We start from the raw sequence: 14,757 nt of genomic DNA on the forward strand, positions 1-14,757 counted from the left end.
ATTGGTCTTATGAAGTATTCTAATTTGTTGAGATTGGTGGGTTTTTGTTAAATTTGAGCCAAATCATTGAGTTGAATTACTAAAATAAATGAACTTTTTTCCACAACATTCTAATTTATTGAATGTAGTTCAATGTAGTTCAACCTGTAGTTATCGTCCTTGGTGTGAATAGGCCTTTAGTCTGTAAATACTTCTTGGGGCAACTGTATCTTACTACAAAACTGCTCTGAATATTTTGCAATGCTATATATACACTGTGCAGCTCAATTTCTTCCCTATGCTCTGTCTCCTTCCCTCTCTCTCTCCACAGGTGGTAGATTGAGGATTTGAAGGATGGGTGGTGTGAAGCTCTTCACTGTGATTACAGCTCGTGAGGCAGATTGATCATATCAATCAATCTTTCTTCCTCAGTGACACTGATGCTGATGAGGCTCCCTGTCTTTACAAAGAATAAAATGACCCTACCAACAGAGTGTAAGACCACCTGGTCCAAATATGACTTTTAACCTCACACATCTGCGGACATAAAATCATTCATCATGTTGGAGTACCTCATGCAACAAATTGTACTTCACACTGTTCCTTTGAAGGAAACATCTGGATAACCCAAAGGTGAGGAAACAGCTGAATCGCTACACTTTACCAAAACACAAACCAATGAAGCTGAAGCACAATCCAGCCAGTGAATCATCAGTCAGAGCACAGGAAATGGGCACACACAGAGAAATTGATAAATACGGTGTGAGAATAGGTCCTGAGAGTCGAGAGAGCCGTCCTGTGGAGACTTGGGCAGATTCTAATAATGAAGTTTGGCCATATCTGCGGATGCAGCAGCCAGATAGAGGAAGACAGCAGGCTTTTAGATAAAGCTGCATGTCTCTATTAGTGTGAAACTGAGCTTAGGCCAGGAGACATCCCGTATTTGATGTGCTGAGACAATGCCTCTCCAGGATGAAATGAAATTTGCAGTTATCATCATTATCATGATGAACGATGAGAGTCTGGCCAGGATGGCAATAGTTATGAATACCTTGTGCCAATGGTTTGTTTTTTACAGACTGGGAAAGCATGCTAGCAGGTCTATTGCTCAGAATGTCAGGAAACAGAGGTCTGAATGAGAGTCTGAGATGCTGTAACCAGTCAAGACTGTTCAAGATCACCTACAAATTGAACCAAGTAGATAAGAATGTATGTTCAACCGATCTGTGCTACATTTATTTGATCAAAAATACAGTATAATAAATAACTTGTACAGCTAAATATAACATAAATGATGTCTCTTAGTGAAATATGTAGCAGAAAACCCATAAAAGATTTACGTTATATAACAAAAAAAATCATATTGTTTTACACTATACAGACTATAGGGGACACCATTATTTCGATGACGTCAAATGGTTGCACTTGGTGAGCTACCTGCGCTACCTGTTGCCATTTTTACCACAACAGAACTCAACACAACACACACACACATACACACACACAAATACTAATACAATGCCACATTGTGTCGCTTTTGGTTGTAATTTTCAGTCGAAGGGCAACAAAAGAAGCAATTTAAGCCTCTAAGGCATGAGGGCTAAAGTGGACAGAAAGATTTGGGTCTTTAGATAGTTTTATTCGTCCACAGGCATCTTCCCATTCTTTTCTTCTCTTCTTATCGCTAGGAAAACAGTGAAGACTTCTCTTGTTGCCCCTCGACTGAAAATTACAAGCAAAAGCCGTAAAATGTGACAATATATCAGTATTTAGCATACACTTGCTCTCTCTCATTTTATTTTTGGTGTATTCCGAGTTGTGTAAAAATAGCAAGAGGTAGTACAAGTAGCTGAGGGAGTGCAACCATTTGACATCATCAAAATAATGGCGCTCCCCATAGTCCAAAATATATATAAAACGATGTGGATTTTTGAAATGACATAACCTTTCATGGGTTTTCTACTGCATATTTCAGTAAGAGATATCATTATGTTATATTAACCCATAATACCGGAATTCATTTAAAAATATAATTGCTACTTTATTATATTTTACAATGTTTCATTATTTCAGTTCAAGCTGAATATTCAACAGCCACTTCTCCAGTCACAAGTAATTTTCCTTCAGAAATCATTGAAATATGCTGCTTAAGAAATATTTCTTATTAGAAATGTTTGTAGAAACTGATACTTTTTTTTTTTTTTAGCTTTTTTCTTAAGGTTCTTTGAAATTAATATAATTGTTTAAAAAATGGCATTTATTTGAAATAAAAATCTTTTGTAACTTTATAAAAAGTCTTATTGTGTCTGTTGATCGATTTATTGTGTCCTTGCTGATTAAAAGTATTAAATTCTTAAAAAATATGATCCCATATACTGTCCTCAAACATTTAAACAGTTTATTTATTTTTTAAGTAATTTATAATACTTTTTCATGAGCTGTTAGAACAGCCTACAGTTCCAGTTGTCCTCCTATGAAGCCTTCCCTATACTATACTGAGTATAACTATAACTTTATAATTTGATGTATCAGCTTTTTTATTGGTTAATATATGTCTTAAGTAGCATGGATATATTTGTAGCAATAACCAAATAATACATTTAATGTGTCAAAATTATTGATTTCTCTTTTATGACAAAAATCATTAGGATATTAAGTACAGATCATGTTCCGTGAAGATATTTTGTAAATTTCCTACCATAAATATATCAAAACAAAATTTTTGATTTGTAATATGTATTGCTAAGACAACTTTAAAGGTCATTTTCTCAGTATTTAGATTCCAGATTTTCAAATAGTTGTATCTCGGCCAAATATTGCACTGTCCTAACAAACCATACATGAGTGGAAAGCTTATTTATTCAGCTTTCATATGTATAAATCATATGTATCAATTTAAAAAATGACCCTTATGACTGGTTTTGGGGTCCAGGGTCACATATATCATTTTTAATGCATCAGAATCATAAGCAGGTATCTTTTTAGCCCATTCCTATATTCTTCTATGATGTGAGTCGCGTCTGTGAGCTTATCATTGCAACATAACATTACACTTAAAAAAAGCCTAGAATATCAATGGTCAACTGTTCAGTTCAAGTCAGTTCAATGTTAAAAAAATCTCCACTCACCAGCCTGCTCTGTGCTGACGGTGATATTGGCAAGCTGTCTCTCGGATCTGCCCAAGCCCGACACTCCATTGAGAGCCTCGATTTGGAATGTGTAGTTGGCATGTGCCACAAAGTCCTGAACCACCACAGAGGTGCTTGTGAGGCCCGTAGGTTTGGGTATGAAGCGTACGTTGCTGTTGCATGGCTCGCAGGCCTGGCCATCAGCTCCGCATCGAAAGCAGAAGACATTATAAGCCACATCCTTCCGACCACCTGTGTCACTGGGCGGAGTCCACTCCAGAAACAGGGCGGTCTCGTTGATGTTAAAAACCAAGTTTCGAGGAGACGAGGGCGGTCCTGAAAAGAGAGACACCTGACTCATTAGCAACCGCAATTATCATGCTGAAAGAAATCTATCTGCGAGAGAGAGGAAAAAAGCTATTTGCGCAAAATATTATGCAGATTAACAGTTTTTATCTTTTTTGCATATGCATTAAGTAATGAATACTGCTTATGCTTTGGAAATCACATGAGAGTGTTTGCCATCTCTCTTTCTGGTTTCGCTGATATACAAGTCTCTGCTCTAGTACCCTGGTTCTGCTTCCTATAGAATGCCGGCTCAGAGCCAGATACAGGGAAGCCTGCGTTTATCTGCTGTTTCCCAGACCCAGCTAATGATGATAATGAGAATATGTCCTAGACATGATTATCATAGTTAATGATAATTGCACCCACTCGTGAATAACAAGGAAGTAATTATTCCTCCTCTCCTGTTTTTAATGCAGATTGCTGCTGGTGTTGAAAAGATTGAGTTTGGTGAATAATTTGAGCAAGCGCGATGGGGGGCAGAAGGAGGGAATGGGAAGAGGACGATGAAGCAGAAGACTGAAAGTACCGGGATTCTGATCGATAGAATCAGAAACAATACGAGGAGAAAGAAACAAAAAAGACAATGAGAATGATGAGAGAAAAAACGTATGCTCATTATCACTATTTTTGGCACATTTAGTCTTATTGTTCATCTTCAGTTTATCTTTCTTAATTACTTCTTAATTAATTCCTTTTAATTTAAATCTTTGATTACTTTTTTGGACTGCAGTTTTGCTGAATTTTATCTGTTTAATCATAATTTAAATATTTATTTCTCCTTTGGGAAACTGAAACTGCCATTAAAATGTTCACATCTCCTTTATCACACCGCTGACTCGGTCACTCTCACTTCATACAAACACAGCTGGAATCTTCTTGCATCGCAGTTAGAGATGGTATTGAAAATGACCTTGGAGGACTTCAATATTAATATCATTGTAATATAGTTTTAGTGTTTGTCTTGCTGCTAGGATGATCACACTGATAATACTGGATAGACTCTAGCTTGGGTGAAATTGCTTGAAGGAATGGATCATGAGTTTGTTTCTTCATGTGAACAGATGTGGAGAAATTTAGCATCACTTGCTCACCAATGGATCTTCTGCAGTGAATGGGTGAATGGGCCCTCAGAATGGGAGTTCAAACAGCTGATAAAAACATCACAATAAAGTATTGTTCATTCTTAGTTCATGTTAACTCATGTTGTTAACTAATGCTAACTAATGAACCTTAATGTAGTGTTAATGTTTTTATCAGCTGGCGGCACCCATTCAATGCAGAGGATTTACTGGATTTCTCCAAATGAAGAAACCAACTCATCTACATCTTGGATGGCCTGAGGGTGAGTACATTTTTAGTTTTTTTTGGGTGAACTATGTCTTTAAATATTATTTGCTTATTTAAACTATTTTTAAGCCACCACTACTTTGGAAATACAAATATGCTGCTTTGTCACTGTTTACAGCACACTAAAACTGAAACTGAAAGAATAAAATGGGACAAGAATGAAAACAGAGCAGTAGGCTGACTAACGTGTGCAGGCCATGGTGGGAGTGTCCTTGGTGGCTCTGTAGAAGCCCTTCTCGCAGTGACACTGTGCTGAACCCTCCGTGTGGCTGGAACTGTGTGGGGGACATTTTGAACATTTGATGTTTCCTGCAAAGGCTTTGTAGAACCCAGATCTGCAGGCTGTGGAGAAAACATAAGAGAAAAGTTAAGGCTATGCATTCTAGGATTTACTGATAATTTAATTCAATCATTAAATTGAATTATACAGTATGTCAATTATTTAATCAAACAAACAATCAAATAATAATCAAATATATCCCTGAAGAAGGGTCTTCAACCGGGTGGTCCACAACCTCTAGGCAGTCCACAGCGGTACTATGAAGGTCCAACAATTAATGTTTGATCAAAAAATTAAAACATGAGTAAAAAACATCACAAAGTCTATTTTAACTTCAGTAAACAAAAGCAAGAGCCCCCTCAATTGATAGTGAAATGCTATAATATTATTGGCAATACAGATTTAGTAAACGCTTCATTGGGTTTTTGAGTTTGAGTTCTGGAGAACATGAAATGCTCCAATTTACAGTGTGTTTTTCAAGAGATGAAAAATGTAGCCAATCACAGACAGGTCTGTAGATCTTCTGAACGCAATGGCCAATCAGAGGTGTGCAAGTTGAAATCCACTTACTGCTCAACAGTAACAATTTTTGTATTTGTACGATAATTTTGACCTCTGTACGATGTACGGTCAATAATGAAAAAAAAATCTCATAATGTACGATCATTTTAGAATTTTGTGTTCAAATGACGGTCATTGTAATCATAGGGCTTCTACGTCTACCGTTGTTTTTAAGCCAGAAAGTACAATGTTGCGGTCCATGATGGAATCAAATCTGTACCGCAAAAAAACTTTAAAATCTGGCAACATGCAGGCTTCTGATGACAACGACTCAGATGTGGAGTTTTGGTCTTAAACCAGTGTTTCCCAAACACTGTGCCACAGCACACTAGACAGGTTGTTGGGTGTGCCGTGGAAAATTATCAAAAACTTCCTTTTTCTATTATATTTTGTTATTATTATTTTACATCAGTGCTATTGGTCATTATTATGTCTGTTTGTGGGTTTTACAAATAATTAACCAATGAAAAGCAATCAAAAGAGTTTGTGACAAAACCTCATAATGCCATTGGATCCTCAAATTGTCAGTCAAACCTAATAACTCCACCCCGCCTTCATTCAGAATGAAGTTCCATGACACACAGTTTAAAAACAGATGTCTACTTCTTTGCAATGCAAGGGTAAATAAAGAACTACATTTTGAATAAGTACAGAATTTCTTTACTTAAGAAACACTGTCTATAAAGGCTACTGTTTTTTTGTGTTTGAAGAGCAGAGAAGAGTCTCGAATTTGCCGTCTAGTTGTAGCCAATATACTTTTGTACATTTTAAATATAGTGCATAGTGCTTCTTCATTTATGTCATGGGATTTTGGCCAAATATATTAAACAACAAGAAAAACTGAGTGCCATATAGCTTTATAAAAATGTTATAACCTTAATTTACCGCCGATGCGGCCGTTCTAATGGACAAAACACAGATCTCCGTCATTTGCTTGTCAAAAATCTTGTTGACTCCATTTGAGCATGATTTTCAGAAAATGGTAAGTGGAAGTGTCTGATCATAATATATCCAAAATACAAACTCTGACTCATTGTTTAATTATTGGTGAAAAAAATCAACTTTCCGCTCAGGTTTAAGTGTGTGTAAGGAACTGGAAGCAAGCAAAATACGACTGTTTCTAAAGCAAGCAATTTGCTGTTCAAAAATCATCTCGGAATCGATTAAAGAGAAAATTGTGATGCATTCGAAAAAACAAAAACAAAAAACAGACTCAATCCTTGAATCGATTTATCATGAAACCACTACTGTAGTTTTAAAAGTGACATCTACATAAAAATGTGTAATTCTACACAAAAATGCAGTGGACATAGTGATACTAGCACAGGACAAAAAATGGCATGTCAAAATACATACATGCAATGTAAATGCAGACTAATAGATTTCTAGAAAAATATTGGTTTCAATATATTTTTTAAATTCCATCCCATTTATTTGTAAAAATAATGCCTTAATCTCAAGACATCTTAAATGTCTCACTGTACATTGCTATTCTTGTTATGGTGGAGCTGGACCTGTTGCTTACACATTACAACTGCACTTATTTGAAAACCCTCACTAATTTAAGATACTCAGTGATTTGATTCCTAATTTTCAATCTCACAGTAATATGTAATATATAATAAAATGTAAAATAAATGTAAAGTTTGAGTAAACCTGAAGCTAAAGTTCAAGTATTATTTGTCCATCTGGCAGTAAAATTAAAATGTACATTTTTAATAAACTTGTAGCTAAAGTTCAGGTAAATGTAAATGTCCATCTGACAAGTAAAATTAAAATGCATGACTCTGCAAATTTACAGCAACTGCAAACAACTAATGAATTGAGATTTTTATGTCAACATGTTTATTATGATACATAAATCTCATAAATCTCAGATCTAGTTCTGGTCTATTGTATTAACATAATATTCAACATAATATAATGGATTCTTAATCATAATATGGTCAGTTTCTATTAATATCAAGTCTATATGCTTAATACGCAGCTCTGCTTTACACATTTGTATCAAGGATCCCTGCCCTAAAAAACAATAAAGACCCCTGCTTAGAACTTTAATTTATGTGACCCTGGAGCACAAAACCAGTCTTGAGTAGCATGGGTATATTTGTAGCAATAGCCAGAAATACTTTGTATGGGTCAAAATGATATTTTTTTCTTTTATGCTCAAAATCATTAGGATATTAAGTAAAGATCATGTTCCATGCAGATAGTACATTTCCTACCGTAAATATATCAAAACTTAATTTTTGATTAGTTACATGCATTGCTAAGAAGTTCATTTAGACAACTTTAAAGGCGATTTTCTCAATATTTAGATTTTTTTTGCACCCTCAGATTCCAAAATTTTAAATAGTTGTATCGTAACAAACCATACATCAATGGAAAGCTTATTTATTCAGCTTTCAGATGATATTTAAATCTCAGTTTCAAAAAACTGACCCCTATGACTGGTTTTGTGGTCCAGGGTCACATATACACTCTTAAAAATAAAGGTGCTTTAAAAGGTTCTTCAAGCGATGCCATAGAAGAACCATTTTTGGTTCCACAAAGAACCATTCAGTCAAAGATTATTTAAAGAACCACCTCTTTCTTACCTTTTTATAATCTAAAGAACCTTCTTTCGCCACAAAAAGAACCTTAAACATCTGAAGAACCTTTCTGTTTCACAAAAGGTTCTTCAGATGTTTAAGGTTCTTTATGGAACCATTTAGACAAAAAAGGTTCTTCTATGGCATTGCGAAACACCTTTATTTTTTTAAGAGTGTAGTATTTGTTTTTATATATTTGAAAAAAAAAAAAAGTTTTTTGATCAAATAAATGCTGTCTTGGTGAGCTGAAAAGACTTCTTTCAAAAACATTAAAGATTTCGAAATTTTGGTAACACTTTACAATTACGTTCCATTAGTTCATGTAAGTTAATGTATAAAAATGTATAAAAATACAGTCGTTCATTGTTAGTTCATGCTAATTCACAGTGCATTAACTAATTGGTGCCTTGGAATTATAAGGTTCTATTTGCATTCTGAGCACTTTTGAGATATTGAGCTTCAAAGTTTTTTGTTTTTTTTTCTAAAAAAGGCCTAAAATGTACGCATCTTGCGAAAGCAACATCAAATAATGTAAATAGGTTGTCACAGAATAAAACTATGTGAATAACTCAATTTTAAGAAAAATGTCAGAAAGAACCTTATAATTTCAAGGCGGCGAAATGTTAACAAGCACAACTTTTGATTTTAATAATGCATTAGTAAATGTTGAAATTAACTAAGAGTATTAAATGCTGTAGAAGTATTGGTCATTCTTAGTTCATGTTTACTAAAGTAGTTACTAATGTTAACTAATAAACCTTTTTGTAAAGTGAAATGGCCAGTTAAAATATGGACATGTACTGAAGGCAGATAAAATGTGAGGTAATGTTTTCAATCTTTAACTACCCCATCAGTCTCCATGGAACTGGTAGCTTAAGAGATACATTAAAAGCTTCTCCTTCTCCCTCTCTGTCTCTCTCTTTCTCTCCAGTGTGCTGCCTAACTCATTTGATCTTTTCTATGCTCCAAACCATAGCAGCTCTTAAACACTCCCAGTCTTGGACTTAGACTCCACACTGAAAGACTCGCCAAGACCCAGGAGAGCAGCTAGACGAGACTGAGTTAAGTGGTACACACACAAGCACACATACTTACACACTTCATAGATGTAAGATAGTAGATCTCTTTCTGTAGTGTCTCTACCTCTTTCTCTCTCTCACACACACACATACACACTAGTTTTACTCTTATTTAAATTTGCTCCTCAGAGGTTGGTAATTCTCCATAGCCACAACATTACAGGCATTGATCTGTTTCTCTCTGACTCCAGACACCTTCTCCAGTAACAGGGCCATTCCCGGAGAGCTTCCCCAGCAGCCTTTTGTCCTTAATGTGATGCAGAGAAACAAGTTGTGTGTGCAGGACCTCTGTTTGCATCTTTTAAAATCGGTATAGGCATTTGGCAGCTTTCCTAACAAGGAAAACAACTCCAATGTATAAATCATTAATGAGGGCTCTTACTTTTATTTAGATCTGTTGTAAACAAAGTCAACTTCTATTTTACAGAAATGGAGAGCATATATCATGGAAGCGCAAATACGACAAGCAGTCAAACAAATAAGCCACCATCCAGATCTGAGAAAAAATTATTTTTCATGATTTGCACATTAAAGTCCACATGAAATGTGCATCAAAACCCAGTTTACTTTCACCAATAAGGCAATTTTGAAGTGAAACAGGATACTGCATAGGAGAAAACGTAGAGTGGGTCTTTTATCTTATGGCAATTGATTGGAAAAGTGTGCATTACATTCCAGATAAGATCAGGTGGTTAAAAGGTAAAAGTGGTTCATGACGTCAACTGAAAAGAAACTTTTCAGAGAAAGAGCTTGTTATTATATTTTGTTAAACATTTAAAAACAACAACAACAACAAAAACACATTAACAATTTTTAAAAAAAAAATATTGAATAGCATCATGAAGATGTGACCCCCTAAAAAGTCATTAAAATTCCCATGACAGTGTCGTCCACTTCTCAAATTATATGTTGTGTTTCTGTAATGAAAATGACAGTGGTGGAAACTATATTTGAAACAATTTGGAACAAATGTTTAGCTAAATTCACAGCCAGCATTTTACACACAATTAAAATATATTTTCACTCTTTTTGCCTAATTTGGCTAAATTAAAGCGTGACTGGAGATGAAGCCCAATAAAAATTGTTCTTTTCACAAGTCTTGAAAGTCTTAATAGTAAAAGTCCTCTTAAGATGTTGTGTCAGTGATTTCGTATGATATTATGTTTGATTAACATGACTTATGATTTTCATAGTTTAAGACAGAATGTGTGTGTCTGAAATAATGGTAAAACAATATAATATATACAAAAGCAATTTTTATAATTACCTATAAAAATATGTTGTCTTTAATGTCAAATACTTAAAGGAACAATTTTTTTGGAAATAGGCTCATTCTCCAACTCCCCAAGTTGAGTTTTACTGTTTTGAAATCCATTCAGCCGCTCTCCTGTTCTGGCGTTATCACTTTTAGCATAGATCTTTGAATCCTATCGGCCTAGAAAATCACAGCTTTACATTTTCCGCCGGTCTTAGTACACGATATAACTGCAGAAGAGTCAAGTTTTAAATAGGACAAATATCGAAACTCGTTGGTCATTTTTGAACGTGATACTATATTGGTCTCATAGGATTCAAAGATCTATGCTAAGCTATGCTAAAAGTGATATCGCCAGAACAGAAGAATGGCTAAATGGATTTCAAAACGGTAAAACTCAACTTATTAACTCAGGGGGAGTTGGAGAATGAGCCTATTTCCAAAAAAAGTGGAGTGTTCCTTTAAATTTATCCAATTACTTTAATCAATATTTTAAAATCTTGACAATAACACAAAACTGTTTAGAATGTAAAAAAAAAAAAAAAAACAGGAGCTAATAGGGCTGCAATATTATGACAAAAAAAACATTACTATAGATTATTGCTCTTTATACAACAGTTCTTTCCGGTCCTTGAATCTGATTGGCTGATAAGAGTGTGATATTAGAGCGATATCAGAACTCCAAAAGCTGTTTCACAGTTTGTAATTGTATCACTCCACTTGCGAGCGAGTGTAATGGGGGATGTAATTTAATAAATATTACAGTGTTTGTGTCACTGAATGTACTTTAATGAGTTTTCAAGTAAAAATGTTCCTGTTTCTAGTTCAAATATGCAGTTTGGTAATAAAGATAATGTCTATTTGGAAATTTGTGCTGCCTTTTTCTGACATGCGTGCTCCAAATTGTCAGCGACCGTTCTGTGCTCATGAATCTGCCTGAGAGCGCCTCACCTCTGCCAGATCCTCTGAAATTTACAGCTGGCTCTGAAGCCTCTATTGTGGTTAAACATAAGATGTAATTCGTTTTGGGTAAATCTAACCCTCACCTTTGGTCTCATTAAACTATTATTTGTTTCAGAGCAAATAGTTTTGGCAAAATTTCATCATGTTTATGTAAATTTAATGCTGTATGTCAGAGCGCTGTCTTTGTACATTTGACTGAATTGCCTAGCAACTTTATTGATGGCTGCTGTTGTTGTTGTTTATTAAATATTATAATTCAATAAATACTATTTTATATGAATAATAGTAGTATTTAAACGTGTTTAGTATTGAGAAACGTGATGGTGATTTTAGTTACATTGTTTCACCATTAGATGGTGACAAGAAACTGTTTTACGAGTCAGCAGTAAAGACTTTTCTATTGAAAAATAAACACATTAGAACACATTAGAAACAACAGTTATTTTTAGTTTCAACAACAATTGGGGGGGGGGGGGGGGGGTTAAAGACACTTCACTGTTGTTCCTTATGTATTTACACACTCATGCCTTCGAACTGTTGTATAACTGCAATATCACACGAGTAGACTTGAGATATGGCTGTATATCGGCACGCAGTGATTACCTATGGCTGAATCACAGCAATGCCGATATACAGCCATATCTCACATCTACTCATGTGATATTGCTCATTTATATTGTAATAATGATTATTAATATCAACATAGAAACAATACTAAACATTTTTGTTTCGTTTTGGGAACATCACATTCTGGCTTCATAGACACAGGGGCTTATGACATTCGCCAAGTCTAGAACAAGTTGTGCAAAAACTCCCGTTACAATCAATGAAGCTATACAATTATTATTATTTTTTATCGCACTTTGTCTATGATGAGGAAATTCACAATTGGCGCACTCATCAACAACTCTCCCAAGTTCAACAGAAACACGTTTGATTGGTTATAAGGCTCAGTGTTGCACAAAACAGTAAGTAAAAGCAAGCTGATGTAGTGTGAGCAAATCTAAATGTAATTCTGCAAACTGAAACTTTTCATTCATTTGTTGTTTAATTGTGCAGGGGCATTTTTGCCTCTTTGTCTTGAATTTATGGGGCATTTTTATTCATTTTAGTGGCATTTTTGTCACAACCAGTTAATTTCCGACCCTGGTGATAGTTAATGTTTATGTGTTAATGTGACATTGTTAAACTTTATGTGTCCAAGTCAGTTGTGTGGAAAAAATAAAAAAATAAAATCTGTTGTAATAAAAATAAACCCCTGGGATATAAAAGTGTCCAAAGTTGAAGAAAGACCCTTTAACATCTATTAACCACAGTTGCTCCAACAATTTCTATTCTTAGTGCTACTGCTCCTGATATTATTACTAGTATTACTCTTATAATGACTACTAACTAGAAGCACAAGTATTGGTATTTTTACAAGACCCTTGGCTGCTCTAATTAGGCCAACAGAAGAAGTAGATCTGCCTCAGTGAAGTGAAGACCAGTGATACCAAGAACGGTACGATTCTGCAGCATTTACCTTTCCCCAGAGGATCCACAGGCAGCCATGCTGCAGAACGGTTCAGCTCTCAATATCAAAGGATGCAAAGCAGGATGAGGCAGCGCTGGAGGCAGGCGTGATAACAAAGTGGTCATTTGGATCTAGGAAATTAGTTCAATTTTAATTTGCTCACATTGTACAACGACTCCCAGTATGGCTCTTTACGAGCCTTGTAATTACACAGAGGGAAAAAAAGAACATCGGCATGGGTGCGCTGGGAAAATAAAAACAATACTACATTCACCTTTAATTAAGCTTCATTTTCAGTAGTTTATCTGGGTTTATTTTTTAATGATTTCTGTTGTTTTTGGAACAATTAAGGCTCATTCATACACCACGCATACTCCGCAGCGTTTCAGGTGTTAAAACAGTTGTTTCTGCTACTTTCACCTCAAAGCAGTTGCCGGATCTGGCTATGTCCACAATTCAGACGTGTACTTTCTAAAAAGCCAATTAAATACAACCCTCAGTGCCAGTTAATGGACTCCGTAATGGCTATGTCAATATGAATATATATTTTTTCCCCTCAGCCAGACATGTATTGAGTATCAGCTGACATACTGTCTGAGCAGGGGGTTAGAACAGCAGGGGAGATGAACAGGAGACAGTAATTTAGAAAATCGATCCAATTCCCTGCAACCACGCTTTAAACTTTTCTAGAAAACGGCCTTGGCTTTGGGAACGAACCCTGGGAAAGTTGTTCGGTTGCCTGACCTCCAATGCAGGTTTTTGCTTAATGGTCATGTAGCGCATAATAACAACGGCGAGGAGGTTTACGTGGTCCATTTGGAAGAAAGTGAAGTGTTTTATTATTCCGAGTGTGTCTGAATTGTTACGATGACAGACAGCGTAGAGAGTAAGCCTCTCTCTCTCTCCCCCAGCAATCATCCCATCTCAACGGCACTTTGCTTGCCCCCGAGGACAAGACCTTTATGACAGGAGGACAAGAGAGTGTCTGTGTGGAAGATACAGTTCTAGAGATTCTTTCCCTCCCCTTCTTTCTCCGTCTTTTCTCTGTGTCTCTTTTCCTCTCTTTCGATGACAGTTTTGGGGCATTTTCCAGCACCGCTGTGTTTGTGTGCATGAGGTGTGAGGCTAGGAAGAGACGGAAACTGAGAGAAAGAATTTTAGGAGAGAGCGAGGAAGAGATGTAGTCCCACAGGTAAACAATTTCATCGTTAGCACAGGGGACCGCCGGTAGAAAATGCAATTATGATTTCGCATGCGGTTTAAAATTTTAAAATTCTCATTCGCCTTTAATGAATGGACTCAGAGCTAGTGACCCGACGGTGCAGAGCAGTCTAGGCCTCATCATCTCTCTTCTCTCTCTCTCTCTTGCCTTTTCTTGGTCTCTTTACAGATCTGGCCATTAAAAATGCGTCTATTTTCACGCGGCAGCCTGCAATTCGGCACGCGTGGGCACGCGTCCTGCCGCAGCGGCTTTTTTAGATTTTTTTACAACGTTGTTGCACTTCATATAATATCCACCAGGTGGCGCAAGGAACAACATTCTGTAGCCAAACACCATGGCCAGCTCTAGGGGGCGTTGGTCACAAATACCAGTACAATAGTTCAATGATTCCTCTTTCCTGAAATTATGGTTCAAACCAATAGCAAAAAGATAGCCTATTCATAAGCAGGTGCAGTTGTATTGTTATTTTGTTTTCTTTCTTTGTTTTCCTG

General features: G+C 35.9%; 1 protein-coding gene across 1 annotated transcript in view; it reads right to left on the minus strand.

Annotated features, from left to right (window-relative positions):
• Positions 1 to 275: 275 nt before the first annotated feature.
• Positions 276 to 14,757, minus strand: part of LOC141336891 (ephrin type-A receptor 6-like) — a 107,366-nt gene continuing 92,884 nt past the window's right edge. Inside the window, exons 3-5 of the mRNA XM_073842609.1 lie at positions 4,989 to 5,144; positions 3,108 to 3,443; positions 276 to 355 (exon numbers count right to left, since the gene is read on the minus strand). Of these exons, the coding sequence (XP_073698710.1) occupies positions 276 to 355; positions 3,108 to 3,443; positions 4,989 to 5,144 (572 nt within the window). The remainder of the gene's footprint in view (positions 356 to 3,107; positions 3,444 to 4,988; positions 5,145 to 14,757) is intronic.

This window comes from Garra rufa, chromosome 6 (assembly GCF_049309525.1).
Source record: "Garra rufa chromosome 6, GarRuf1.0, whole genome shotgun sequence".
In the NCBI taxonomy this organism is placed as follows: domain Eukaryota; kingdom Metazoa; phylum Chordata; class Actinopteri; order Cypriniformes; family Cyprinidae; genus Garra; species Garra rufa.